Source organism: Pelobates fuscus, chromosome 3, assembly GCF_036172605.1.
Source record: "Pelobates fuscus isolate aPelFus1 chromosome 3, aPelFus1.pri, whole genome shotgun sequence".
NCBI classification, from domain to species: Eukaryota; Metazoa; Chordata; class Amphibia; order Anura; family Pelobatidae; genus Pelobates; species Pelobates fuscus.
The window spans coordinates 222,079,330-222,106,399 of NC_086319.1; the positions used below are offsets into that span (position 1 = coordinate 222,079,330).

The 27,070-nt window shown below is 39.8% G+C and overlaps 1 protein-coding gene across 1 annotated transcript in view; it reads right to left on the reverse strand.

Annotated features, from left to right (window-relative positions):
• The window catches only part of CDHR3 (cadherin related family member 3), a 64,081-nt gene that overhangs the window by 2,989 nt on the left and 34,022 nt on the right, over positions 1 to 27,070 (reverse strand). Inside the window, exons 8-17 of the mRNA XM_063445434.1 lie at positions 24,437 to 24,626; positions 23,896 to 24,067; positions 23,267 to 23,369; positions 23,070 to 23,168; positions 18,613 to 18,842; positions 16,218 to 16,389; positions 14,800 to 15,044; positions 4,085 to 4,260; positions 3,238 to 3,248; positions 738 to 769 (exon numbers count right to left, since the gene is read on the reverse strand). Of these exons, the coding sequence (XP_063301504.1) occupies positions 738 to 769; positions 3,238 to 3,248; positions 4,085 to 4,260; positions 14,800 to 15,044; positions 16,218 to 16,389; positions 18,613 to 18,842; positions 23,070 to 23,168; positions 23,267 to 23,369; positions 23,896 to 24,067; positions 24,437 to 24,626 (1,430 nt within the window). The remainder of the gene's footprint in view (positions 1 to 737; positions 770 to 3,237; positions 3,249 to 4,084; positions 4,261 to 14,799; positions 15,045 to 16,217; positions 16,390 to 18,612; positions 18,843 to 23,069; positions 23,169 to 23,266; positions 23,370 to 23,895; positions 24,068 to 24,436; positions 24,627 to 27,070) is intronic.

Here is a 27,070-nt window from a genome sequence, read left to right on the forward strand (position 1 = left end):
GATTATGTTGACATAAAATGGAGGTAAACTAAAATATATATGTAGGCAATGTGTCATGTGGGCATAATAATTTAGCTTGCAAACGTATTTATATTATATTAAAACATGGCAATATTCTTTTTATTAGCCATAAGAGAGAGGCAGTGACAAAATTATCTTGAAACAATTTCAGGTTTACATTTGCAGAAGCATTTAGTGCGCACATACTTTTGTAACAGGAAGAAAATGTGCACAACAAAATATTTCTGTGCACTATAGTGGAACATTCCTCTTGTGTATTACTTATGATTCTGTGGCGCAACAATATTCTTGTATTTCTTGTCACTGTTTGTGTAGGTATAGAGGGTTTTTCCCACTTCAAGTGTCTGCTGTCTGTTTTTAATACTTCATTACTGAACTTCTAGTGCTTTGTCCATTTCCAATACATTTAAATATGTAATTGTGCTGTGCTTGCTTTGTCCTGATCATCCCAAGATGATATGACACCAAGGGGCAAACCCGGAACAGTTAACACCAGAAATGTGACATCAACCTGGGACTGTTCGGCGATATCACCACAAATTACGGTTAGTCTCAAAAAAGGTATTGCAAGAAATAGAAAATATTATTTTGCATAAATGCCTTAGTTTAGGCAAGGATAACCTCAATTCGCATATAGAAAGATAGATTGTACAATAAATCAATGAAATTCAGTTTTTATCTAATAATATGAATGAGAGTTTGCTAATTTAACTTACCCAGAATACATCATGCTTAACTTTTTTCTTTTCTGAAACATGAAAACAGAGTGTGAGCTATATATCCTTCCATTTATTTGTGTTAAAACAAAAGCAAGCAAAGGTCTAACTTCAGGAACATAAGAAAACACACAAACGAAGGAAACACAGATTTCAAAGCCGCTTTAATAGATGGTCTTTAGTATCAAGTGCTCTTGAATTCATCTTTTAGTTCAAGTCCATTGTAAGAATATGAGATTTGCCCAGGAGATAACTAAGCAATTTTGTATTTCCTCCTCAAAAACAAACAGCTCACAATGATCCTAATAATGGCTCTTAACTGGATAACATACATTTGTATAGGTTGTCAGAGGTCAAGCAGATGATCAGTGCAGGAAATATGGTGCACACCATCCAGCTCCTATCCCCTTGCATATGCCACCTGTATCATGTCCATGACTGGCTGCTGTAGTTTGATAGCCATGAGGAGTTTGCTATGGAATATGGTCATGTCATTAATTACTTTACTATAGGCTAATGGTACATTCCAATATTTAGCAGTAGCAATTTGTCAGCATATTATTGTGACATCTTGTATTGTTGATATTGCAATATTCATTAAAACTTGAAGTTCTGTACTAGTAATGACAAGCATTATTGAGTGCAGTGGTGTACTAAGGGGGTGTGTGGGGGTGGGGGTGGGGGTGAGGGGGGGCGGTCCCCGGGTGCCACTCAGTAGGGGGGTGCCAGGCTGAGTGTCTAACCTTCAGCAGAAATCCCAACCAAGCCGTCAAGACACAACCAACAGTCCATGTTTGAGGCATTTCCCAATTCAGTTCCAATGCATTTACAGTCTTGAGGACTGGTTTGGAATATACTGGTCTAGACTACATTTCCATCACCCTTCCTGATAACCTATGTCACGGATCCACATTTTGTCCCCAGTGTTTGTGTTTTGTGGCTTTTTTTTTACTTGTCAGTAACCTTTAGTTACCCTCTATATTAATCCCATTTTCCTCATCCTATCAGTCCTACTGATCCTCACCTTATAATCACCATGTCCCTTCCTGATCTGTCTCTTTTTCACCCACTATTTGAGGTACATTTTCCATATTAGTTCCCACAAACTTTTCACTAAACTAGTAAAACTTCTCTTTAACCCACTATTTAGTACCAGTCTATTTCCCTTCATGATAGTCATCTTGCTAAGTAGAATGGCTCCATTGCAAGGGCTCCTCTAACACAGAATCTGTGCTATTAACATAGAACCAAAAATAAAATTTCGTCACATCCAGTCGGTGTGAAAAATAGACACAATTGGTCAAATACATTCTTATGGAGAGGAAATGATGCCACTACTTTCAAATACGGTAACTTGGTGAGTGAAGACAGCTGGAGCAACAACATCCTTGCAGTTCATGTCCGTGATTAGCAGTGGAAGCAATCAGAGGAGAGATCAGGATTTAAAGGAGGAAATGGGGAGAGACAGTAAACATCCAATTGAAAAAGCCAGTGGAAAGGGCAAAACACGTTTTGGAGCACTACAGAAGCCACTGAGGACATTTTATTTATTCACTTTTTGTTTTTACTGTGTATTAATACATTTATTTAATTGGATCTTCAGTCCTGCTGGCGATTTTATTACAATTTGCCTCCTACAAAAGAAGGGTTACCCCCCTTTAGAGGGTTAACAGCCTTTAGCCTAGAGTCAGGTCTTATTGGCTCTTTTCAAGGTGAGCAGGTTTTATCTCACTTATGTAAGTAATAGAATCTGTACATATTGCACTAGGGATTTCTCTTTGTGCTTTATTCCTGAGCTCTACAAGAAGAGTTAAGAAGAGGGAAGGTGTGACCTTAGTACACCAAAATGATTGTGATCTGAGCCAGTTCCTTATGTGGCTCTACTTTTGTGAGTGTGTCTATTTTTTTACTCATATACCACCTATTGTTTTCACATACTACACCATTAGATTTTTTCTTTTTCTTTTTCCCCCTATGTTTGTGCGTACTGCTAATTGCCAGTCAAACTATAGGGGTAAGTGTTATTTATTAGCGCTCCACTTAAGAAGTTGGTGGTGGGTTTCATCCCAATCTACCTACTTCATTGTATTAACTAACATGTGTCTATGAGTTAGAGAATTTATTGCAATAAAGAAATATACATAGAGATGTAAAAATATACAACACATCATATGAATCTTATAATAATAATCCATAAAACCAAAATGTATATCTATATAAAGTACATACCTGTTGGGATTATTCTGTAAAAGAGTAGAAAACAAACATTAGATTGACTATAATAATAATAATAATATATTTGTGCATCAAGTAAAGTAAACTTAATATTAAAGTATGACCAGTGTGATGTGCTTGCTTTAGAATATGTTAATCATACAAAGAATATTTAGATCAAATGGAGAAATTTGATAAACTATTTGAGTATATGCTCTGCAATTTCACTTTGCATAAGTATAAAAATGGATCTATTACAGTGGTGAATTCATGAAGGGAGAATAACTTGGTTTGTCTCTCACTTTGTTCTTCTCTAACATTGTCTTTTCAGACTAGTAGCTAACTTTTAATACCTCATGTTCAGGTCCTTTAGCTAATATCTCACTTGCCCACCATAATACAAATCACAAATAGTCATTTCTATATGGAAACTATACTGGAAATCATCTAAATGTACATCAGGTGAAATAATTAATTTATCGCACCATCTCATTCATCTGTACTGTCATTAAAGGGACACTGTAGGCATTTTAACAATTTAATCACATTGGATTGATTATAGTGCCTAGAGTCCACTGGCACTGTCACTCCATTCAGTGTTAAACCATTGTTTGCACAGTTTAACACTGAATGAGGTCCTTGACCTACAACTGCCTTACCCTCACTGGAGTTGTGGCTAAAGCAGAGATTACATACTTCCACGTAGCCATATTGATTCATACCTCAATGGGCATTGTGATAGCCTGAATATGGCCAGCTGGCACTCTCAGCCAATCTCGGCCACCCATTGCTGCTCAGTCCAATGCTTCCTCATTAGCATGAGCAACAGAGAGACCCTCATCTAAAATTAAAACTTTAAAAGTGGTTGAACGCAGAATGCAAGGGTGGTGCCAGGGGACTCCAGACACAGTAGCCACTTCAATGAGATGAAGCAGTTCTAGTGCCTACAGTGTTCCTTTAATGAGACTTCCTATGATGATGAAGGAATACTCTTATAGTGGTAAAAGAGGATTCAAATGTGACCTGGCTATGTTATCAGAAAGTATATTGTATGCTTGACAGTTAGATTTATGTAAATACAAATATTCTGTAGGATTGTATTGTTTTTTATATCTTGCATTCTAGATACTCACAGTGGTTCTTTGTCAGGTTTGGGACTGGTTCTACACGAACAATGTTTGAACAGAAGATATGTCAGTAATCCCAGGAAGCCAAGGAGAAGCAGACAGCCAAGGGTGATGACAAATGGCACATACCAGGCGACTGCTGAGTAGGTATTTTCAGTTGAACGTTGGTATATAATTTCTGGCTGGAAATATAAAAAGTAACCCACAAAATGTAAATGTCTGGCCAAAAGTATAGAAAGAATTAATGAGGTTGATGTTATTGTTATAATAAAGAGTCATCGTGTTCTACAGAATATGGTTACATACACTTTAATATATGCTGAAACCTTACATTAAATAGAAGACAATAACATGACATAGAAATACATAGTCTGAGCATTAATAAATACCAAGCAATGTGCAACAACTTTACAATATATTACATCTGCAACTTTCAGATAGATTTTAATGTAGGGCTATCAACACATGATACAATACAATTTATTTACTAAATATAAACGCAAACTAAAAAAAATAGAGTATAGTACATACACATACAGATAATATGATATAGTACATACACTTATAGATCAGCCACAGCATCAAAACCACTGACAGGTGATGTGAACAACATTGATTTTAGTGTTACAATGGCACCTGTTATTGGGATATATCAGGTAGTAAGTGAGTCAGTTCTTGAATTTCATGTGTTGGAAGCAGGAATAATGGGAAAGCAAAAAGATCTGAGTGACTTTGACAAGGGCCAGATAGTGATGGCTAGGTGACTGGGTCAGAGCATCTCCAAAACGGCAAGTCTTGTGGGGTGTTCCAGGTCTGCAGTGGTTAGTACCTACCAAAAGTGGTGCAAGGAAGTACAAATGGTCAGCCAGCGCCAGGGACCTGGGTGCCCAAGGCTCATTGATACATGTTGAGGGCGCAGGTTAGTCCTTCTGGTCCGATTACACAGAAGAGCTACTGCAGCTCAAATTGCTTGAAAATGTAATGCTGGCCATGATATAAAGGAGTCAGAACACACAGTGCATCACAGCATGCTGCATATGGCGCTGCATAGCCGCAAACCTGTTATAGTGCCAAGTTTCCTGGTCTGATGAATCATGTTTTCTTTTAGGTCAGGTGGATGGCCGCGTCTGTGTGTGTCATTCACCTGGTGAAGAGATAGCAGCAGAATACAATGTCGGAAGAAGGCAGGCCGGAGGAGGCAGTGTTATACTCTGGGCAGTGTTCTGCTGGGAAACCTTGGGTCCTGACAATCATGTGGATATTACTTTGACACATATCACTGACATAGACTTGTTGCAGACCACATACACAGATTCATGGTATTCTTGTTCCCTGATGGCAGTGGCCTTTTTCAGCACAATAATGTACCCTGTCACACTGCAAAGATTGTTCAGGAATGGTTTGAGGAACAGGACAAAGAGTTCAAGGAGGTGCCTTGACCCTAAACGTAAGTATCAGAACTGTACTATGGAGCAGTGGAAGAAAGTTGCATGGTTTGATGAATCATATTTTCTTTGGAGGATGGCCGGGTGCATATGTATCGTTTACCTGGGGTAGAGATGGCAGCAGGATACACTATTGGCTGCTCATACAAAGCTGTGATTGGTACAGCTGTTACACTTCCTGCTGCTTGTGATGCAGATGTTCCTGTCCCTCATAGATAGGGTCCCTTGGGAGGTATGCCTTATATATCACTTCACTAAATGACATTTATGTGTTTCCCTTATTTACAGTCTTCCACCAAATACCTTAAAGAACTTTTATAATGCATCACTCCTACTCCATAACTATGAAAGTTAATTTCTTTGTTGTCCATCTCTCTAAAGAATCCAGTTTTAATTTTTATAAACTCGTCTAACATTATACTGGTGATATTTGATTCTGATCCTGTGCCATTATGCTCAGTTTATTTCTATTTAGACAATTACAATAATTCTACTGCTTGTACAATGAATAAACAAAACAAAGCAAACCAATTGTGGCATACAGAGCAGGGTATTCAGAACAGAAACATAAAAAGAGGCCGTAATGGCCATTCTCAAATAAAGGTTACCATCTAGAGATTTTAGTTTATGACAAAGTGATTTCACTTGTAGATGGCTGCACAAAGCTAGAAAATAATATTATCAATACTATTATAAATCGGATCTACCAGGCTTTTCTTGATAAATGACTTCTTCAGTAAGATAACATTTAGCCTCCAACACATTCTCATATCATGACACCACAGTTTGAGTACCGAATCCTAGTTATGTCGTGGAGATTCCAGCCAGTACAAGCATGGAGAGACAGAGTATGAGTTGACGGATGTTCACAGCATATGGAAAGAGGAAACAAGTGCCCTTTCTTGGAATTTTATTTTTCTTTTATGTAAATGGAGCATAAAAATGACAGCACCTCCCCCAGAAATTTGGACATAAGCAGGGCACCAGGAGATGACACGGAAAGGAATTGTTCCCGTGTTTGTTTATTTGGAATTCAAGAAATGTCTACCAACCTTCTGGAAATGGTTTGTGAAATATGCTTATCACTACCTGTTTTTCATATTATCTTTCAAATCGAGGAGAAAATGTTTTATTTTGCAATTCACAAATGACTTAACCCAGTGGTCCTCAAACTCCGGCCCCCCAGATGTTGCTGAACTACAACTCCCATGATTCTTTGAATTACATAGATAGCCAGAGAATCATGGGAGTTGTAGTTCAGCAACATCTGGGGGAGCCGGAGTTTGAGGAACCCTGAACCTTTTACTTCTTAGTTTTGTTGCTAGATTTCTCAATATTATTAATACTATTTATATGAGTAGGATGAAATGCATCAACACTTCACTGTCCTCCTTCAAATACGGTTTGTCTCAATGACGGTGATTTAAAAAAAAAAAAATTGCACTTCAAAGGTTAGCAATCACTAACAGGAAGATTATCATTTCAATTACAGTTATTTCCATAACAACTTCTCAGTTTTAGCATTTTTACCCTCCGTCTATTTTTGTTCATCGCCCAGTATCGTTTTATATGTATATATATATAAAAATAGAAAAAGCCTTGCACTCCTACATACAGTTTATCTGACCAGGTGCTCAATTGCACTAAAGGTATAGAACAAAAAAAATCAGCTCTCCCAGGTAATTCACTCATAACGTGTGAAAGTCAACATTTCAGTTCCACATAGGAACTTTCACCAGGACAACCACTAGGCACTAACCATGATGGGTGCATCACTCCATCTGCCTCTCTTCCTAACCTGATGCGTCCATCACTGGTGGTTCCCCACTATCCTTCCAGTTTTTAATAATGCTTTGGACAGTTCTTAACCCAATTTTATTAGTTTCTGCAATCTCCTTAGATGTTTTCTCTGCTTGATGCATGCCAATGATTTGACCCTTATCAAACAGGACCACGGGGTGTGTCTTTCAACATGGTTGTTTAAGAAATGAGAAGCTACTCATTGCATAATTTGGGGTTAAATAACTTGTTGCCAGCTGAAAGATAATCGCCAATGCAGTAACAATCCAATAGGAGGCTCTTACATATTTACTTAGTTAAATACAGGTGCCGATTTTTTTTTTGGCCAGGCAGTGTATATATTTATAGTGTTTTATAAATATATATATACACACACACACACACTATATATATATTTATCATGTGTATGTGGTTTCAATAATACAACTGAGGTACAATGTGGTGTATAAAACAAAAGGCTCTATGTGTGTCACCTGGAGAGATCAGTAACAAATACACATTATTGTGTTTTAATCAAAGCCAACAGACATTCACACTAAACCTTTAATCCATTCTAAGGCACGTTGTCACAGAAAGTGATTGTGAAAAGCCGTGAACGTTAATCTTTAGGCAATAAAGAGATTGTACACTCAATTGACTTTATTCTTCTAGTGAAGAGAAATAAACATGCCAATTTAACGGCAGCCATTAAAAACATCCACTGGTAATAGATCAAAATACTTTTATAAAAATATCAAATGATTATTTATGTTTGCTATGTAAACAGTCACAATGCCAAAACAACTACTGTCTCTTTCTCGTATTGTAACTAGAACATTTTACAATAACAAAATATAATTTAAAAAAAAACTAAATCCTCATAGAACATGCCATTTCCTTTTGGCTCTGTTAATTATACTACGTGAGTCCCTGCTGCTATTCTACATGCCCAAAAGTATGTGAAAACCAGACAATCACACCTGGTATGGTACATCCCATTCCTAAAGCATGGGCATTAATATGAAGTTGCAAACTAATAGCACTTAAAGGGACACTGTAGTCACCAGAACAACTACATAGAAACATAGAATGTGACGGCAGATAAGAACCATTCGGCCCATCTAGTCTGCCCAATTTTCTAAATACTTTCATTAGTCCCTGGCCTTATCTTATAGTTAGGATTGTCTTATGCCTATCCCACGCATGCTTAAACTCCTTCACTGTGTTAACCTCTACCACTTCAGCTGGAAGGCTATTCCATGCATCCACTACTCTCTCAGTAAAGTAATACTTCCTGATATTATTTTTAAACATTTGTCCCTCTAATTTAAGACTGTCCTCTTGTTGTGGTAGTTTTTCTTCTTTTAAATATAGTCTCCTCCTTTACTGTGTTGATTCCCTTTATGTATTTAAATGTTTCTATCATATCCCCCCTGTCTCGTCTTTCCTCCAAGCTATACATGTTAAGATCCTTTAACCTTTCCTGGTAAGTTTTATCCTGCAATCCATGAACCAGTTTAGTATCCCTTCTCTGAACTCTCTCAATATCAATATCCTTCTGGAGACACAGTCTCCAGTACTGCTGTCAGGATCGTATCATGACAACTGTGTTTTATCTTCCTTTTATTTCTGTTCCTTTAACACCAGTTCCTGCTCTGATTAACTTCTACCATTAGTGGCCTCACTTGCCTCTAGTTCTGAATACTCACCTGCTTATCTTTGATTACTTCAGCTACAAAAGGCCACACCCGAGAATACCAGTGGCCTTTACATTGAAGTTAATGTTCTTACTGAAACACTTCATATCCTGGCTCCTGTGAACCTGCTTCAGACTTACCTTCAAACCTGCTCCTAACAATAACCTGCCCCACCCTTACGTATACTTCAAACCAGCCTGCCTCTGTAACCAACCTGCTTCTGTTACCAGCCTGCCTTTGTTACAACCCTACCTGGAAATTACAGACATTCTTTATTATTTGCAAGTAACCTGTTCTGTGACAAGTATCCTGTTTTGTGGCATATTGCCTAAATTCTGTTTTCCCTCAAGTCTCATAATATGTCTAAAATCACTAATAAAGTACCTGAAGTCAACCCTGGCATAAGTCTCCTATCTGACCTGCTCAAGATCATGACAACTGCGTACAATACTCCAAGTGAGGTCTCACCAGTATTCTGTACAATGGCATGAGCACTTCCCTCTTTCTACTGCTAATACCTCTCCCTATACAACCAAGCATTCTGCTAGCATTTCCTGCTGCTCTATTACATTGTCTGCCTACCTTTAAGTCATCAGAAATAATCACCCCTAAATCCTTTTCCTCAGATGTTGAGGTTAGGACTCTATCAAATATTCTGTACTCTGCCCGTGGATTTTTACGTCCAAGATGCATTATCTTGCACTTATCCACATTAAATGTCAGTTGCCACAACTCTGACCATTTTTCTAGTTTACCTAAATCATTTGCCATTTGGCTTATCCCTCCTGAAACATCAACCCTGTTACATATCTTAGTATTATCAGCAGAAAGACATACCTTACTATCAAGACCTTTTGCAATATCACTAATAAAAATATTAAAGAGAATAGGTCCAAGTACAGATCCCTGAGGTACCCCACTGGTGAGAAGCCCATGCCTCGAATATACTCCATTGACAACAACCCTCTGTTGCCTCTCCCTCAGCCACTGCCTTACCCATTCAACAATATTGGAATCCAAACTTAAAAATTGCAGTTTATTGATAAGCCTTCTATGTGCAGCTGTGTCAAAAGCCTTACTGAAATTTAGGTAAGCAACTACAGCTATATGTAGTTGTTCTGGTGAGTATAATCATTCATGTTTACATTGCCCCCTAGAGACACCTCCAGTGGCCACTCCTCAGATGGCTACTAGAGGTGCTTCCTGGAGCTTTGCTGTACATTGTGCAGCACTGCCGGTCAGCGTCTCTACACTCTGCATGGAGATGCTGAATTTTCCTCATAGAGATGCATTGAATCAATGCATCTCTATGAAGAGGTGCTAATTGGCCAAGCCGGCATTTGCCCATGCCCCTATCCCGCCTCCTTGCCGATTTCAGCCAATCCAATTGGATTGGCTAAAAACCATACATTTTGATGATGTCAGCAAGGAGGCGGATCGGGCGGGGCCAGCAAACAGGCGCGGCGCTGGAAGTAAGGTAAGTTTTATTATTTTATAGGGTTGCTTAGTGGTGGCAAGCCACCTAAATAATGGCTTTAACACTATAGGGTCAGGGATACTCATTAAGTGTCTTGCCACTGCAAGTGACATTACCACTGCTCTAAACAGCTGATATACAGTTGACCAGAGCTGATCTGTATGGCAGAATTTTCACCAACTGACTTGTGGCATAGGTGGCATCTTTTGAAAGTGCCATGTTTAAAGTCACTGAGCTCTTCTGTATGACCCATTGTACTGCCAATATTTGTCGTTTAGAGATTTCTATGACTATATCATGGATTTTATGCAGCTGTTAACAATGGGTGATCCTGAATTGATTAAGTATCATGGAATATCCACATACTTTGGCTGTGTAGATTATAGTTTTTTGTGATCACTATAAATAGAATATTACTTATAATATGGCCTTGTTGTGCATTTTTTTGTAATGCATATTATTGTGTGAGGGAGGCCGCTTTTAGCCAGCCTTAGTCAGAAGCACCACTCGTCTGCTTAAGAGCTTGCAAACTCTGAACATTTTTATTTGCCCAGTAAATATGCTTGATTACAGGCTTCAAGGACACACGAAAGCTCTGTATTTTTGTATTGGACAAGCTGAGTTTCTGACTAAAGATGAGTTAAAGCTGTTCACCACCTATACAGCAAGAGTAAGCTAGAAGATTAATTAATTTATATGTTTGCATCAACAAATAATACACATAATCTTTTCTTTTAACTAAAGAAACATTATTGTGATTTTTTTTTTTAACTCTTTTTTTGTTGTTGTGCATATATACGGTATATCACAGGCAGGTAAGAGGTGCCCCAAGAGCAGTCCTCCAACTTTTCCCACGCTCAACATGCGGGGCACAAGATGAACAAGCACATTTTATAATAATAACAAGTAGAAACAGTCGCTGGCTATGCTTTTGGTAGTCAAGTACAGTATATTTATAACACATGTAAGTTGTAACATACAGGCTCATGGTGCCCCAACGGCAGTCCTTGAGCTCAACGTCATAGGTAACAATTGGAGCATTTGTTTAACAGGCACATTTTTAAGATATATGCGTGTTAGTTGCGCAAACCTTATATGACTTCGGGTAGGCTAGATATATATCCGGCTCATGTCAGGGCTTAGAACGTTAGGTTGGTCTGTACAGCTGTCTCGTTAAGGCTAAAACAATAATTGCTTCGCTTGATAAGTATGTTGCATAGCTACGCTGCGCATACGTCTACATCATTCAATCAGGCATATTAGCTGTGACTAGGCATAGGCTTAAACAGATTAATCAGTGGTACGCCCTGTACCCTACTGAGGCTGTCTATGACCCGTAAGGGGGAACTTGCCTCTATTGAGATATATATCACTGAATAAACAAAAATAAGCGCAATTGATATAGCACTACCTAGAAATGGTTATTCACTGGACCATGTTATTGTAATAGCGCATTGTATAGCTAAATCTGGTCTGGCGAAGGCCTGGTGTTAACATAGCGGTGCATGGCCTTATTGAAAGCCAGAGGGGTGACCTTAAGGGTGCGGCATATGCAGGTACGGTACTGTCCAGATTATTGCTGAGGTCTTTCAGGTTCGGCTTTTGGGTCGTCTGAGGCGTGCAGTGTTCATCATCCGGGGAGATTGAGTGTTCGTCGCAAGTTGCGTTTTCATCCGATCCCCTGGTTGGGCTTTGCTCTCCGAGTGTGGGTAAGTCCCTTAGACATTGCCCTGTTGCAGGTCATTGGTGCAGCAGGCCTCTGTTCACGGTTGGTGTCGCATGGAGCCGGGCTGAGATCAGAGTTGGCGGCTCGGTGGGAGCAAGGTAAGTCCACCCTCCAGCCCCAGGCCTGCATCAAGGCTGACATCTTGAGTCTTGAGACATTCACGAGGGGCCGGATCTCTCTCCCTTTGGGAGTAGCGGGGGGTTCTGGTGGTCAACCGCTGATTGCGGCGGCGAGCCCTCCGCCTGTGTGGGCGATGTCTCGGGGTTGCGCCCAAATTGGCCTTCGGCCCGGGTAGGACAGTAGTAGGAGGCACAGGCTTTAGTGAAGTCGCTGGGCCCGAGGAGGTCTCCCGTGCCCTCAGGCTCTCGCCTCTCCGGTCTTCCACCCGTGGTTGTGTCAGTTTGGTCGTGCGGCGATACATCAGGGCTTCTCAGAATCGCTGGAAGTGACTGTCAATCCTCTGCATGAGGTGCTCTACAGACTTAGGGATCTTTCCGTACTGCTTGCTCGTGTTTGCTTTAGGCCAGGGCTCCATCGCCATTTTGTCATGGGCGGCCAGGCCTCGGTTCTGACTAGTATTTGCGTATTGTGACTTTGCTTGATATAGTCCAGTTAGGACCGGGATATCCCCCGCCGGTCCAAAGGGGGGGGGGAGGGAGGGCTAGTTTGTGTAGGTCTCTGCTTCAGCTTGTGGACCCGCGGATCGGCCATTTCCCCGTGACTCGGTCGTGTGTAGGGTGCAAGCCTCAAACGGGCTTTTCTCACGTCGTTGACCCCCGTGAAGGGTATCATCCGGTGCAGCTTTCTCTCCCGTTTTTTTGCCGTGGTGTCAGCTGTGTGTATGTGTTGGTTGACCGCTTAGGCACCCCGATTTTAGACTCCAAGCATGGGAGCTTGTGCTGGACACGTCTGGGATGCTTGGCTGCTAAGTTCCGACCCCCATTGTGATTTTTTTTTTTTTTTTTATATTAAGCTTTTTTTTTTGTCATATGAAAACATATTCTGCTGTAAAATTAATGAAATAAACATTAAAGACCCACTTAACCCCTTAAGGACACATGACATGTCTGACACGTCATGATTCCCTTTTATTCCAGAAGTTTGGTCCTTAAGGGGTTAAAGGTACTCTCTAAGTATCAGAACCATTGCAGCTTAAAGGGAAACTCCAGTGCCAGAAAAACGATCCGTTTTTCTGGCACTGGAGGGTCCCTCTCCCTCCCACCCACCAATCCCCAGTTGCTGAAGGGGTGAAAACCCCTTCAGTGACTTACCAGGGGCAGCGACAGGTCCCACGTCGCTGCTTCCTCCTCCCCCGCCGCTCCTCCTTCTGGTTACGTCGGCCGGTGGGCGAGACTGATCTCGCCCGCCGGCCGAGGAGACCTAATGCGCATTAGCGCACCCCATAGGAAAGCATTGAAAATGAATTTCAATGCTTCCCTATGGGGAATAGAGCGACGCTGGAGGTCCTCACACAGCGTGAGGACGTCCAGCGACGCTCTAGCACAGAAAACCTGTGCTATGAAGCAGGAAGTGTCCTCTAGTGGCTGTCTAATAGACAGCCACTAGGGGAGGACTTAACCCTGCAAGGTAAATATTGCAGTTTATGAAAAACTGCAATAATTACACTTGCAGGGTTAAGGGTAGTGGGAGTTGGCACCCAGACCACTCCAATGAGCTGAAGTGGTCTGGGTGCCTGGAGTGTCCCTTTAATGTAGTGGTCTTGGTTTTTAGATGCCATTCCTACAGTCTGATAAAGGTAAGCATTGCATATTGAGTCCCTTAAAAATAGAAACCAACTACATATCCATTATGATAAATGAAGTAGACAATAAGCTAAAATAGACAACATTCAAGTGAATCTGTGAAACAGATGTATTATATATGTACAGTTAAAAATAGCACCATGGGTATATCCAATGAAACATCATATGATTGCTCAATTTGTTTCATGTTTGAGTACTTCCTCATATGCACCCTTAAATATGTCTAAATGGGTGATAAGTGGGTTTTATCATATGGGAACATTAATATGTTCAGGTCAAAGGGAATAAAAAGGGAGAATTGGGGGTGTCACTAAAAACAAAGGCTTTCTGGATAACAGTAAACTACTAAGCAAAATCTCGAAACAGAAGTGTTCTCATGTATGCCTACAAACAAAGTAACCCTTAATAGGACACACATAGCATGAGCGCGACACTGTAAAATGGCCTGAAAATTGCCACTGTTGTATATGATCAGAGTATAACAGGGATACAGTAAGCATGGTTGGGTTTTTTAGGAATTATATTTTTTAGAAAAATGTATTAATATTTGCATAGAAATATTATTTTGTATTACATGAAAACATGGCACAGGGAATTGGGCACCTCTCATCCATATTTACCGGATGTTTGGTTCAATAAAAACAATATTGGGGGGGAGTGGGAACAAAAGTTTTTAGGTCCAGAAATCCTCTAGTCTAGGAATGAGGGGTCAAAGTCCCAGATAATCTATTTTAATCTGTTTGATCTATTTTATGATAGTTCTCATTAGTAAAACGCTAAGCATGAAGGTCCTGTGCGAGTAAAGCAATGTAGTGAATGTTGTTGTTAACTTACCGTGGTTGTTGTCGTTGTGGTGGTGAGTCCAGGAATGTAAACATTTATGTACAAAGAAACAGTCCCTGTCTGAACAACACCAACTGATCCTGGCGGTAGTAAGTTGCCGTCTGTTATAAAAACCCTTAGGTTATAGTTCCAGGTAGTGTCACTACCTCCTGAGTAGTCAAATGGGATTGCAAGGACCAGTTTTGAGATGTTTGAACCAGCAGTAGGCGAGAAAGCAAAGTGATTGTTTATGTTCCCTGCAAATCACATATAAGAACATGTAATGCATTTGCAGCAGTCACATACATTGAATGACACCTTAGCGCATGCACATTTTAATGAATGTGTATTAAACTAACAAAACTACTAATTCTTTATAAAAGTACACAGTTTATAAATATGAGATCCATTTATGCATACTATTTATTTAGTGGAAACTAGTAACATTATGATTTTCTTTGATTCAGGTGTGGCAATTTATGAATGGGAAGAGAGTCTTTTTTTCTTCATTGACAATACAGAAACAAAGATATATAGGTACCACACACAGAGAAAGTAAGGGGATTTATTAATGTCTCCTTAGGCCTTATGTTTTTAACCCCTTAAGGACACATGACATGTGTGACATGTCATGATTCCCTTTTATTCCAGAAGTTTGGTCCTTAACCCCTTAAGGGCACATGACATGTGCGACATGTCATGATTCCCTTTTATTCCAGAGGGGTTAAGGGGTTAATTTCCAATGCCCGTTCGTGCGTAACTCCCTGCGCTAGTTTCTATGTCCAATCTTACATCACTACCTCCCTCGCACAGGCCAAACAAATGCTTCTGATAGAGAAGCATTTGATTGGACCATTTCACTGACCAAGAGTGCACGTGCGTGCTTCGAGCCAGCGAGGGAGATAATGTAAAAAAATAAAAATCAGAACTGTAAATGCAGAGAGGCCTGGAGTGCACAGAGGTAGGAAAGAAGGAGTTCAAGCTCCCCTTGCAGTTGTACTCCCAGTGCGCGCTGATGACAGACAATTTTGCACAGAATTGACATTAGGCAGCCCATAACAGATTTCCAGGATTCTTAAGTCATGTGTGCCTGGGGTGCAACTAGCCCCTGGCAAAAAAAGTGCAAATGTGTCAGTATGTGCAGCATTTCAAGCAAAAACACTGTACATACAGATTCCTTCCACCACAACCACTTCTACAAGGAGAGATGGAACGAGAAACCTGCACATTTTCTATCTCTCTAATTGCTCTCCCAGCATACCATTGCTGGGAGATGGAATGGATTAAAGGGGGGCAGCAGCAGCAAATAGAAGCATTTAATAGGTATTTGACTAGCAGTATATATATTTACACAAGTATGTTTATGTATATGCATTTATAGCATATCTAACACTGAATTTAATGAGTAAATTAATGACTTAAATATTTACCTGAGTTAATGGAGTAGATGAATGAGCTAGGGCCAGAATCACGATCTGTACATGTCAGCTTGAAATTTTGTATATTTGTTCCTATAGCTTGATCAACTGGGATAGACAGTGTATATGCATTTGGCAAACATATTGGCTTTTCATCATTTGCTTCCAAAACATTGACTGTTACCTACAATTATAAGAACAAAATGCATTATGTACACACATATATCCCCATATGATTTTATCTAATTTTTGAGTTCTCCTGGTCCTGGAATCTAGATTTTATTATTATTACCCAACTTAATGGTACTCATTTTATTTACATTGTAACTGACCTGAACCTTTGATAGATTATGAGATATTAAAGGCAGACTCCACTGCCGAAACAGAAAAAAAAATTAAAAGGCTGTTTATATATCCAAATGAAAACATGCATGTATTTAATTATTATTTTCATTGGGGATGTATCTAAAAACAGCTTGCAACTTACTTCCCCATGATCTGTGAGAGAACATAGTATGGCTCAAAATTCTCAGTCAGTACTCCAGCCCCCATCCTCACCCACTGTCCAGGACCTTTACAAACGATTTTTTTTCACAAATGGGTTTCACACAGTACACTTTCACTGGAAGTAGACATATTTGGACAACAAACTCAAATCAGTTGCCTTTCAAGGTTTGTGGGTGCATTTATCTGATGTGGGTATAGATTTTCTTAATATGGGCTCTTAAGAGGGTCTGCAGCAAGCCTTGTTTTTGAGAGGTGGTGGTGCTCACGTAGCTTATGGTAGTAAAGCTCATAGCTATCGAGGGGTCTGGACAGGAAAATTAGGAGGTAGGCCAGATTGGTGGGCCGAATAGTTCAAATCATGAATAGTTACCTGGTTAAAATTGAGATTGGTACATTGGCGCTCAATGGTGACTTACAACCCTTACAATGCTAAATGAGTTGGTAATGGAGGCCTGTTGTGGCTGTGTTACGTGTTAATGTAATTTATTGTTCTAATGTTATAATTATTGGTTGCTATTATTTATGGTTGGGGTCCTTGTCAGTGGGTATAATGGTATTAAGGGGCTGGATGGACTTAGTTGGCAATGTTAATTATGTTTGACAAGTACTTTTTGTTGTATACAAAATTGAATTAAAGCTGTGATACATTTAATCCAATTAAAATGTGGTGTCTGTGTCCTTGTGGGTTATTTGGACCAAAAGGATTACTATGCGCGTATCAAAATTTGGCAAAAAAACTCAAATATGTTGCCTTTCGATGTTTTGTGAATAGACCCTACAGAGAACTAAGCCAGAGAGTACAGGTGATACTCGAAAAATTAGAATATCGTGCAAAAGTTAATTTATTTCAGTAATGCAACGTAAAAGGGGAAACCAATATATGAGATAGATGCATTACATGCAAAGCAAGATAGTTCAAGCCGTGATTTGTCATAAGTGCGATGATTATGGCTTACAGCTCATGAAAACCCCAAATCCACAATCTCAGTAAATTAGAATATTGTGAAAAGGTGCAATATTCTAGGCTCATATTAGTTTCCCCTTTTACATTGCATTACTGAAATAAATGAACTTTTGCACGATATTCTAATTTTTCGAGTATCACCTGTATTTATTTCTCAGTCTCCCTTCACTATCCTAGCAGTGGGAAGAGGGCTCTGGCAAATGTATTTTCTTTTTTTGTAGTGTGACTGTTTCTATAAGAACAAGAGTGTGTACAGCAGAAAGGAGGGGGAGGGTAGTTCATAAAAGCCACCATCTGATATCGAGAGATGGGGGTTAGAGGGGAGGACAAGAGCTGTATCCACTCCTGGTAATTTAATGTCCCCATCCTCATGGAATGGAACCTTTTTAGCAATAGCTGCCATGTCTCTATTTTTATTAGCACTGATTTACTATTCCATGGCATGGCAAGTCGGGGCATAAGGAAAGTAATGCACCGTATAGTTACATGAGATTAGATTGACTTCCACAGACTTAGAAATTTTTTTTTAACCGTTTCTAATATGCGTTTGCTAGTTAACCCTCACGCATGGTTAACCCTCACGCTGCTGATGGTTTTAACTAGTTTCCCAATGATTGCTAACAATGCCAGTGGCAAATAGCATTAATAATTCTTGTTCGCTTGCTATGAGCAATTTGCAAATAAAAGTCATGCCTATAAACACTGGATAAATTGCATATTAACAGCGGAGCCTGCCGTATGTTTGTTCATCCATGTAATTTGCTGTGGAACAGAAAGCATAAAAAATATATATTTTAAAAAGCATAATTGATTGATTTCCTTTTTTTTTTTTTAGCACAAACAAATTAAAATTGTAATTTTTACTCTCTATGTAATTACTTGACATTGTATAAGAAATGAAACTGTTGAACTGTGCTGTAAAAGACTGTCACTCACTGAAACTGTAGCAGTTTTGGAAGCCGAGTCTGTAGCTTGGACTGTCAGTGTGTATACAGGTGTAGTTTCGTAATCAAGGTAAGTAGCAAGCTGCAGGCTTCCTGTGCTGGGATCAAGCCAAAACACATTTGAATCACTCAGAGTGCTTCCACCAGTGACTATAGAGTATGTGATCCCGATGAAAGGGTAGTCCTGGTCAGTAGCATACACTTGGCCAATTTTTGATGAAGCTGTAATGATAGCAGTATGCATAATGTCAATACTTTCATCTATATATCACAATAAATGAAAAATTCCCTCTCTTGATATATGTGGGAAAGTCTTATAATTTCTGTTCATCTTTATAGGGTGAGGTTTTAGAACAAATAAACTTACACAATGGTATTGGTGCCATGTAAAAAAAATATGACTTGTTGATGTGCCATTGGAAATGTGAAAACTTATAGCCACCAAAACAACTTTAGCTTAATGAAGCAGTTGTTGTGTATAGATCATGCCCCTGAAGTCTTACTGCTCAATTCACTCCATTTAGGAGACAAATAATTTTTGTTTGTTTATGCAGCCGTAGCCACACCTTCCCTGGCTGTGACTGACACAGCCTGCATAAAACAAAAATGGTTTAATTATCGATCAGATGCTACTTTAAAGATTTTAATCTCCTGTTCTGTAAATTGAACTTTAATTACATACAGGAGTATGCAGAATGCATGATCTAGCCAGCTATTAACAGAGCAGGAGATAAGAAATTCTAAATTAAACAGAATTTGCAATAAAGGAAGTGTAACAGTTTGATCTCTCTTTACAGGAAGTGTTTAGGAAAGCTGTGCAAGTCACACGCAGGTATGTGACTAGGGCTGCATAAACAAATTGATTTAACCCCTTAACGCCGTTACGGCGTTCCATGCCGTCGCGCTTTAAATGGGCTTTAAAGCCGTTGCGGCGGCATGGAACGCCGTAACGGTTTAAGCCCCCAGGAGCCAGCAACTACTCACCTCCGCCACGATCCTCTTCTCGGGGGCTGCCTGAGAGCCCAGGCAGCCCCCCTCCGGCAAATGAGGCCCCCGGGGGCCATGTGATCGCTCTCAAAGAGCGATCACATGGCCCCCTATAGCTGGCTATGGATATGCCAGCAGGGGGACTGTTTGAAATATCAGACAGTCCCCCTGCTGGTAGGAGGTGTAAAAAAAATAAAATAAACATGTTTAAAAATAAATTAAATATATTTTAATATATATATAATATGTATATATATTATATATATAATATATATACATATTATATATATGTAACGTCATGCAAAGTGCATTTTAATATTAATATAAGTATATAAATTAATATTAAAATACACTTAGAATGATGTTACATATATATAATATGTATATATATTATATATATAATAGATGTACATATATATATTATATATAAATACGTATAATTAAAATAATAAATAAATAAAATAATAAAATAAATAAATAAAATATTGAAACAAAATTTAATATAAATTATATATGCATATGTAATTTCATTCTAACTGTATTTTGTTATTAATATATATATATCGGTAACAAAATACACTTAGAATGACATTCTATATATATCTATCTATGTATAAAATACAAATAACCGCAAATATATATATATAGATAAATACATATAATTACATAAAAGATTACATTAGTATACACGTAGAATTTAAATACCTATAAATGCATATATATTAAAATTCTACGTGTATATTTAAATAATCTTTTAACGTAATTATGTGATTTGATTAATTAAAATTTGATTGACATGCCTGACAACACAGGGAGAAAGTGCAGAGAATTTAATTCGCAAGCACTATATTTGACCCTGTAACTCTCCAAGACACCATAAAACCTGTACATAGGGGGTACTGTTTTACTCGGGAGACTTCACTGAACTCAAATATTAGTGTTTCAAACTGGTAAATTGTATTACAACAATGATATTTTAAGTAAAAGTTACGTTTTTCGCATTTTTTACAAGCGAACGGCACTTTTATGGTCTATATTATTGTTGTAATATGTTTTACGGTTTTAAAACACTAATATTTGTGTTTAGTGAAGTCTCCCGAGAATAACAGTACCCCCCATGTACAGGTTTTATGGTGTTTTGGAAAGTTAGAGAGTCACATATAAGGCTTGCATTTCATTTTTTTCACATTGAAATTTGCCAGATTGGTTATGTTGCCTTTGAGAGCGTATGGTAGCCCAGGAATGAGAATTACCCCCATGATGGCATACCATTTGCAAAAGTAGACAACCCGAGGTATTGCAAGTGGGGTATGTCCAGTCTTTCTTAGTAGCCACTTAGTCACAAACACTGGCCAAATATTAGTTTTTTGCTTTTTTCACACAAAAACAATTATGAACGCTAATTTTGGCCAGTGTTTGTGACTAAGTGGCTACTAAAAAAGACTAAACATACCCCACTTTCAATACCTTGGCTTGTCTAATTTTTCAAATGGTATGCCATTATGGGGGTAATTCTCTTTCCTGGGCTACCACACCGTCTCAAAGGTAACATTACTAATCTGGAAAATTTCAATTTGAAAATGGAACGTTCTATATTTGACCCTGTAACTTTCCAAAACACCATAAAACCTGTTAATGGGGGGTACTGTTGTACTCGTGAGACATCGCTGATTACAAATATGTGCATTTTTTTGCAGTAAAACCTAACAGTATTATGACATTCACAGCTAAAATGGCAGACGGAAATACAAATTTAAAAAAAAATCTTATTTTCTCACCTTTTTTTTTATTTTATTCATAATAAATTATGTTCCATATATGAATAGTTAATGATAGATTAAAGCCCTGTTTCTCCTGAACAAAATGATATATAATAAGTGTGGGTGCATATAATTTGAAAGAGGGGAACTACGGTTGAACAGACATATAGCGCAAATTCCAGTTTTTGTTTACGTTTTGTTTTGATCAGAACGTGCACTATTGACTCCGTCCTGAAGGGGTTAACTACTAAATGGTAGAGAATTGAGCAGTGGAACTGAAAAGGCCTGATCTATACACCAAAACAGCTTCATTGAGCTAAAGATTTTTCGGTGACTTTAGTGCCCCTACTTAATCTTTGCCTGAGAACAAGTTTGTACAAAATCAAATTTTTTTTGTTTATGCAGCCCTAGCCATAAATCCCCTGGCTGTGACTGACTCAGCCCGACAGCCTGCATGACATTTTTTAAAATAATTTTTAATTAGATGTTAACTTATTTTAAAAGTTTTTATCTACTGCTCTGCAAACTGAACTTTAATTACATACAGGAGGCTCCTACAGGGCTAGCATGCTATTAACAAAGCAGGACATGAGAAATTCTAAATGAAACAGAATTTGCAATAAAGGAAGTGTAAACATTAGATTACTCTTTACGGGAAGTGTTTAGGAAAGCTGTGTAAGTCACATGCTGGCAGGTGTGCCTAGGGCTGCAGTAACAAAGTAAGACTGCACGAGTATTTATATATACAACAAAACTACTTCATTAAGCTAAAGTTGTTTTGGTGACCATGGTGTCCCATTATTGTAAGGACATGTTGAGGTAAAGTCTTAAGTAAGAAATAATCAGGTGGATTTCTTGCTACTGTTGTGTCCAATCTCCTCTATCCTCCAAGCCAGAATCAAGAATTAAATGGAGGCTAGTCACTCCTAAATTCCATCCTGCATAAATTTGGTTGATGGCTTGTGCATTTCTGATTCACTTGCGCAATTCCCTCACAGAAGTTTGTAAGTTCTGATTTTAATTTTACTTATTTATATCAATTAAATTGATTGCTTCATCCTGTGGGAGTTGCACATTTTTTTGCATTTATTCTATTATATCATGATCATTAATAATTTTTAGGATACACCATCCTAAACTAAGTGGTCAGAAGGAGAGACAAGAAGGAACATTTTGGGTTTGAACTGTTTGTTTTGAGAGGACTCATTATTTCATAGGACAGGGTTTTTACGTTTGATAACATATACCATTTCCTGTTTATTCCACTTTATTTTTACTGATACATGGCATTAGCTCATCAATAATTTAATTATTGATGATTTATTGGTTATTTCACTTAAGTCCATTTATATGCGAAATTTCCAGGTTTATATTTAGGGAAAGATTGCCAACATTTTTCATAATGCATGCCATAAAGATGGCATAAGTTTGAGTGATGGATCAAAAACACAGTGCCACAGTGCATGGAGCCACCAAACGCGTTATTCAGCAACGTGAACAGAAATCCAGGCACTGCAGGCTTTTCCAATCAGGGATTTTATTTTGACACCATGACAGTTACATTATGACTCCCAGCGAATGGTTCTGACGAGGATTCATTGGGAGCTGAAATGTCACCTCTTCGCTGTTGAAATGGAATTGCTGAATGGACAAGATCATCAATTTTTTAAAATGCATTCTGCTTGCATTATTTATGACTTACGTGGAGACAGTTCTGAAACATTGAAAACATATGATGATCTATTGAAAACTGGTGGAAACTCATCAACTGGCGTGGTCTTCACATACACATAAAGATTTTCTGGGGAGAGAGAAACACATAGCCTACTCAGTTCACATTTACTGTGTAAAATAATTTATTATGCTCATATTATCTATTTTATCTGACTCATCACTTACTTGTATAGTATGGGAATGCAACGTCCTGGACCTGCAGAGTCAAGCTGTATTCATTGCCAACTGCTAGATTATTAGGATCTTCAAAATTGAGATTACCAATTAGCTAAAAGAGTGAAGTGCATACAATATGAATATATTGTTTCTAGCTTTGGTTATCAATAAAAGCTATTTCAAGACAGGGAAAGCATCACAGCACAAATAAATGAAGAATTTAGAATTCACTAATCTTTGAGTTGGGCTAAGTAGATCCAAGACATAATTTTTTTTTTTTTTTTTCGGGGAATATCTGTCATTTCTCATCTTTCTTATCTAAATACACATCTTTTATCCCAGCTCAAAATAACCTGGAATTTAAATTAGTATGAGTCCATGTACAACTGTACATAGCAGAATTAAATGCAAATTGCGCTGATAGCTTTGGTGCCAATGCTGCAAAGTTTAGCTCAAGAATAATGTCCATGTAGAATTTAAAACATTAAAAATAAAACTAAACATTTACAAATGGGTGTCCTCTAACTAATTTCTCACTCTTACCATATCACCTCAAAACATCATAGTAAATAAATAAAACCCCTTTTTGAAGCAGCTGAAGCTATAGAATTGTGCCCTTTTTTTCCCTAAGAACTTACTATTATTTTTCCTGTACCAGCTGGGTCAAGTTGAAATCTTTGATTGCTGCCAAGTCCCGACAGGCCAGAAAAATTGAACAAATTGTTGGGAGAATCAACATCAATGTCTTTGCACATATTTGAGAGATTTATTATAAGAGAGCCATTTATTTCTGTTTCCGGCACGGACGTACTACAAAACAAATGGAAAAATGTATTTATATTAGAATTAATTCAGCTCTGTATCCCTTTTATACACTGAGAAACAAGTCTGATCATATACAACAGTGCCAATTGCCAGGCCGTGTTACAGTGTCGCCACTCATGCTATGTGTGTCCTATTAAGGGTTAATTTGTTTGTATGCATTCATAAAAACACTTTCATTATATTTTGCTTTGTAGTTCACAGCAACAAGATAAACTGTTACAGTAAAACTTACACTAGAGGTTTGCCTTCATGTTGGCTGCTGAGCTTACACTTCAATGACCATTGCAGTGATATCAAAAACCTCTGTTATTTTATGCTAGACAATTGTTAAAGAAAAAAATAAGACTGTCACACCTGAATGCATACTGAAGGCAGGTTGGTGGGTTATCATTGATATCTTGTATAGTGAATGTTAAAGTTGTGCTGTTCGTATGCCCACCACTAGGGCTGTCCTTCACCATAACTTGTACATTTATATTAGGTTGAAGCCGGAACGGATCAGCTTCACGGTCTATGGTCATCGCAATTCGAATTGTGCCTGTCACTGTAGTAGAAAAAAAAAAAGGAATTACAAATTCTAGAACTTCATTTTCAAGTTGCATGGCCCTGTTTCTTAAAATATCATATTTAGTTTCTCTCAGATTATTGTACTTTTGAAAGCATAAAATGTTTTTTTTTTTAAATTAACTACTTTAACTTATTGGAAATTATAATATTACATAAGCAACAGTGGGGGGTGGCTTTGATGTATGAATCAATGGATGTGGGGCTCTTTAGCCTGAATCTTCACAATAAGTAAATGGGCGGGAAGAGTTAGTGTTCTGTATTTTTAATTTTACATCAGGCACCTGGTTTTCCAAGCAGTCGCCTATTATAAAATTAAAAATAAGTAGTACAGCACTCCACCAGGAGACTTAACAGTCATCAAATGTTCCTTTGGGCTCAAGACACAGGGGATCTGGAATCTAGCACAGCCGATGTTAGAGATTAAAATTATAAATCCAACCAATGTGTAAAATACAATAAGATTTTCAACATAAACAGTGATGTATGTACCGCAAGGCTAAAAAGGCATTTGCGTTTGGCGGCACAAAAGCCCTGGCGGATGCCTTGTTAGCCTTGTGTTCTGGGGGCCCAAGAGCTGGCCAACTGGCCATCAGGCAGGCGGCAGCTGGTGTTGCCAGCGTGCACGATGTTTACTGATGCCGTGAGCCGGAATATGATGTTAGTCCGGCTCCCGGCATCACTAAGCTGTGTGCAAGGGAGCTGAGCAGGAAGATCACTGCTCCCTCGCAGCCTACTCTGTCTGTCCACCCCCACACCTGCCCAGCAGCACTAGCAGCCCCAACAGCCCCACTGGACCCCAAGTAAGGAATCCACTCCAGCTCTCCCAGGGAGGCTGGGTGGATTTGAATTAAATTATTTTTAAAAATTATAATTGGGGGAAATGTGTATGAGTGTGTGTGTGCATGTCTGTCAGTGAGTGTGTGTGCATGTGTCAGTGAGTGTGTGCGTGTCTGTCAGTGAGTGTGTGAGTGTGGGTCAATGAGTCAGTGTATGCATCTGTCAGTGTGTGCGCTAGTAATAGTGTGTGTCATATCAGTGAGTGTGTGTGTGCTTCATTGTATGTCAGTCAGAGGCGGCTCTAGACTTTATGAGGCCTTAGGCGAAACGCAAACATGAGGCCCCACTAACAAAAAAGTGTCACATATACACATTGATGCGCTGTCTACCTGTGTATGTGCCTGAGAGTGTGTCTGACAGAGAGTATCCTTGTGTGTCTGAATGTATGTCTCTGTGAGCATGTTTGCGTTTTTGTCTGAGACCCTATGTGTATGGGGTAGCTGCTTGAAGTGTGTTGTGTGTATAGGGGGGGGGGCGATGGTGAGAGGGAGAAGGGGTGCGATGGTGAGAGGGAGAGGGGGTGAGAGGGAGCGGGGCTGCGATGGTGATAGGGAGCGGGGGTGCGATGGTGAGAGGGAGCGGGGGGTGATGGTAATGTGAGAGGGAGGGGGGTGATGGTAATGTGAGAGGGGGTAATGTGAGAGTGAGGGGGGGTAATGTGAGAGTGAGGGGGGGTAATGTGAAAGTGAGGGGGGGTAATGTGAAAGTGAGGGGGGGTAATGTGAGAGTGAGGGGGGGTAAAGTGAGAGTGAGGAGGGTAAAGTGAGAGTGAGGGGGGTAAAGTGAGAGGGGGTAATGTGAGAGGGGGTAATGTGAGAGTGAGAGGTGGTAATGTGAGAGGGGGTGATGTGAGAAGGAGGGGGTGATGGTGAGTGGGGTGAGGCTGAGGGTGGTGACGGAGGGTTATGCTGAGGGTGGTGGGGGGTGATGCTGAGGGTGGTGATGCTGAGGGTGGTGGGGGGTGATGCTGAGGGTGGCGGGGGGCTGATGCTGAGGGTGGCGGGGGGCTGATGCTGAGGGTGGCGGGGGGCTGATGCTGAGGGTGGCGGGGGGTGATGCTGAGGGTGGCGGGGGGTGATGCTGAGGGTGGCGGGGGTGGTGAGGTTCAGGGTGGTGGGGGGTGATGGTGAGGGTAGGGGGGGTGAGGCTGAGGGTGGTGGGGGGTGATGGTGAGGGTGGGGTGGTGAGGCTGAGGGTGGTGGGGGGTGATGGTGAGGGTGGTGGGGGTGGTGATGCTGAGGGTGGTGAGGGGTGATGGGGGTGGTGAGGCTGAGGCTGGGGGTGGTGATGGTGGTGGGGGGTGATGGTGAGGGTGGTGGGGGTTGAGGCTGAGGGTGGTGGGGGTTGAGGCTGAGGGTGGTGGGGGTTGAGGCTGAGGGTGGTGGGGTGTGAGGCTGAGGGTGGTGGGGTGTGAGGCTGAGGGTGGTGGGGTGTGAGGCTGAGAGTGGTGGAGGGTGAGGCTGAGGGTGGGGGGGATGGTGAGGATGGGGCGGTGAGGGTGGGGGGGTAAGGCTGAGGGTGGTGGGGGTGATGGTGAGGGTGGGGGGGTGAGGCTGAGGGTGGTGGGGGGTGAGGCTGAGGGTG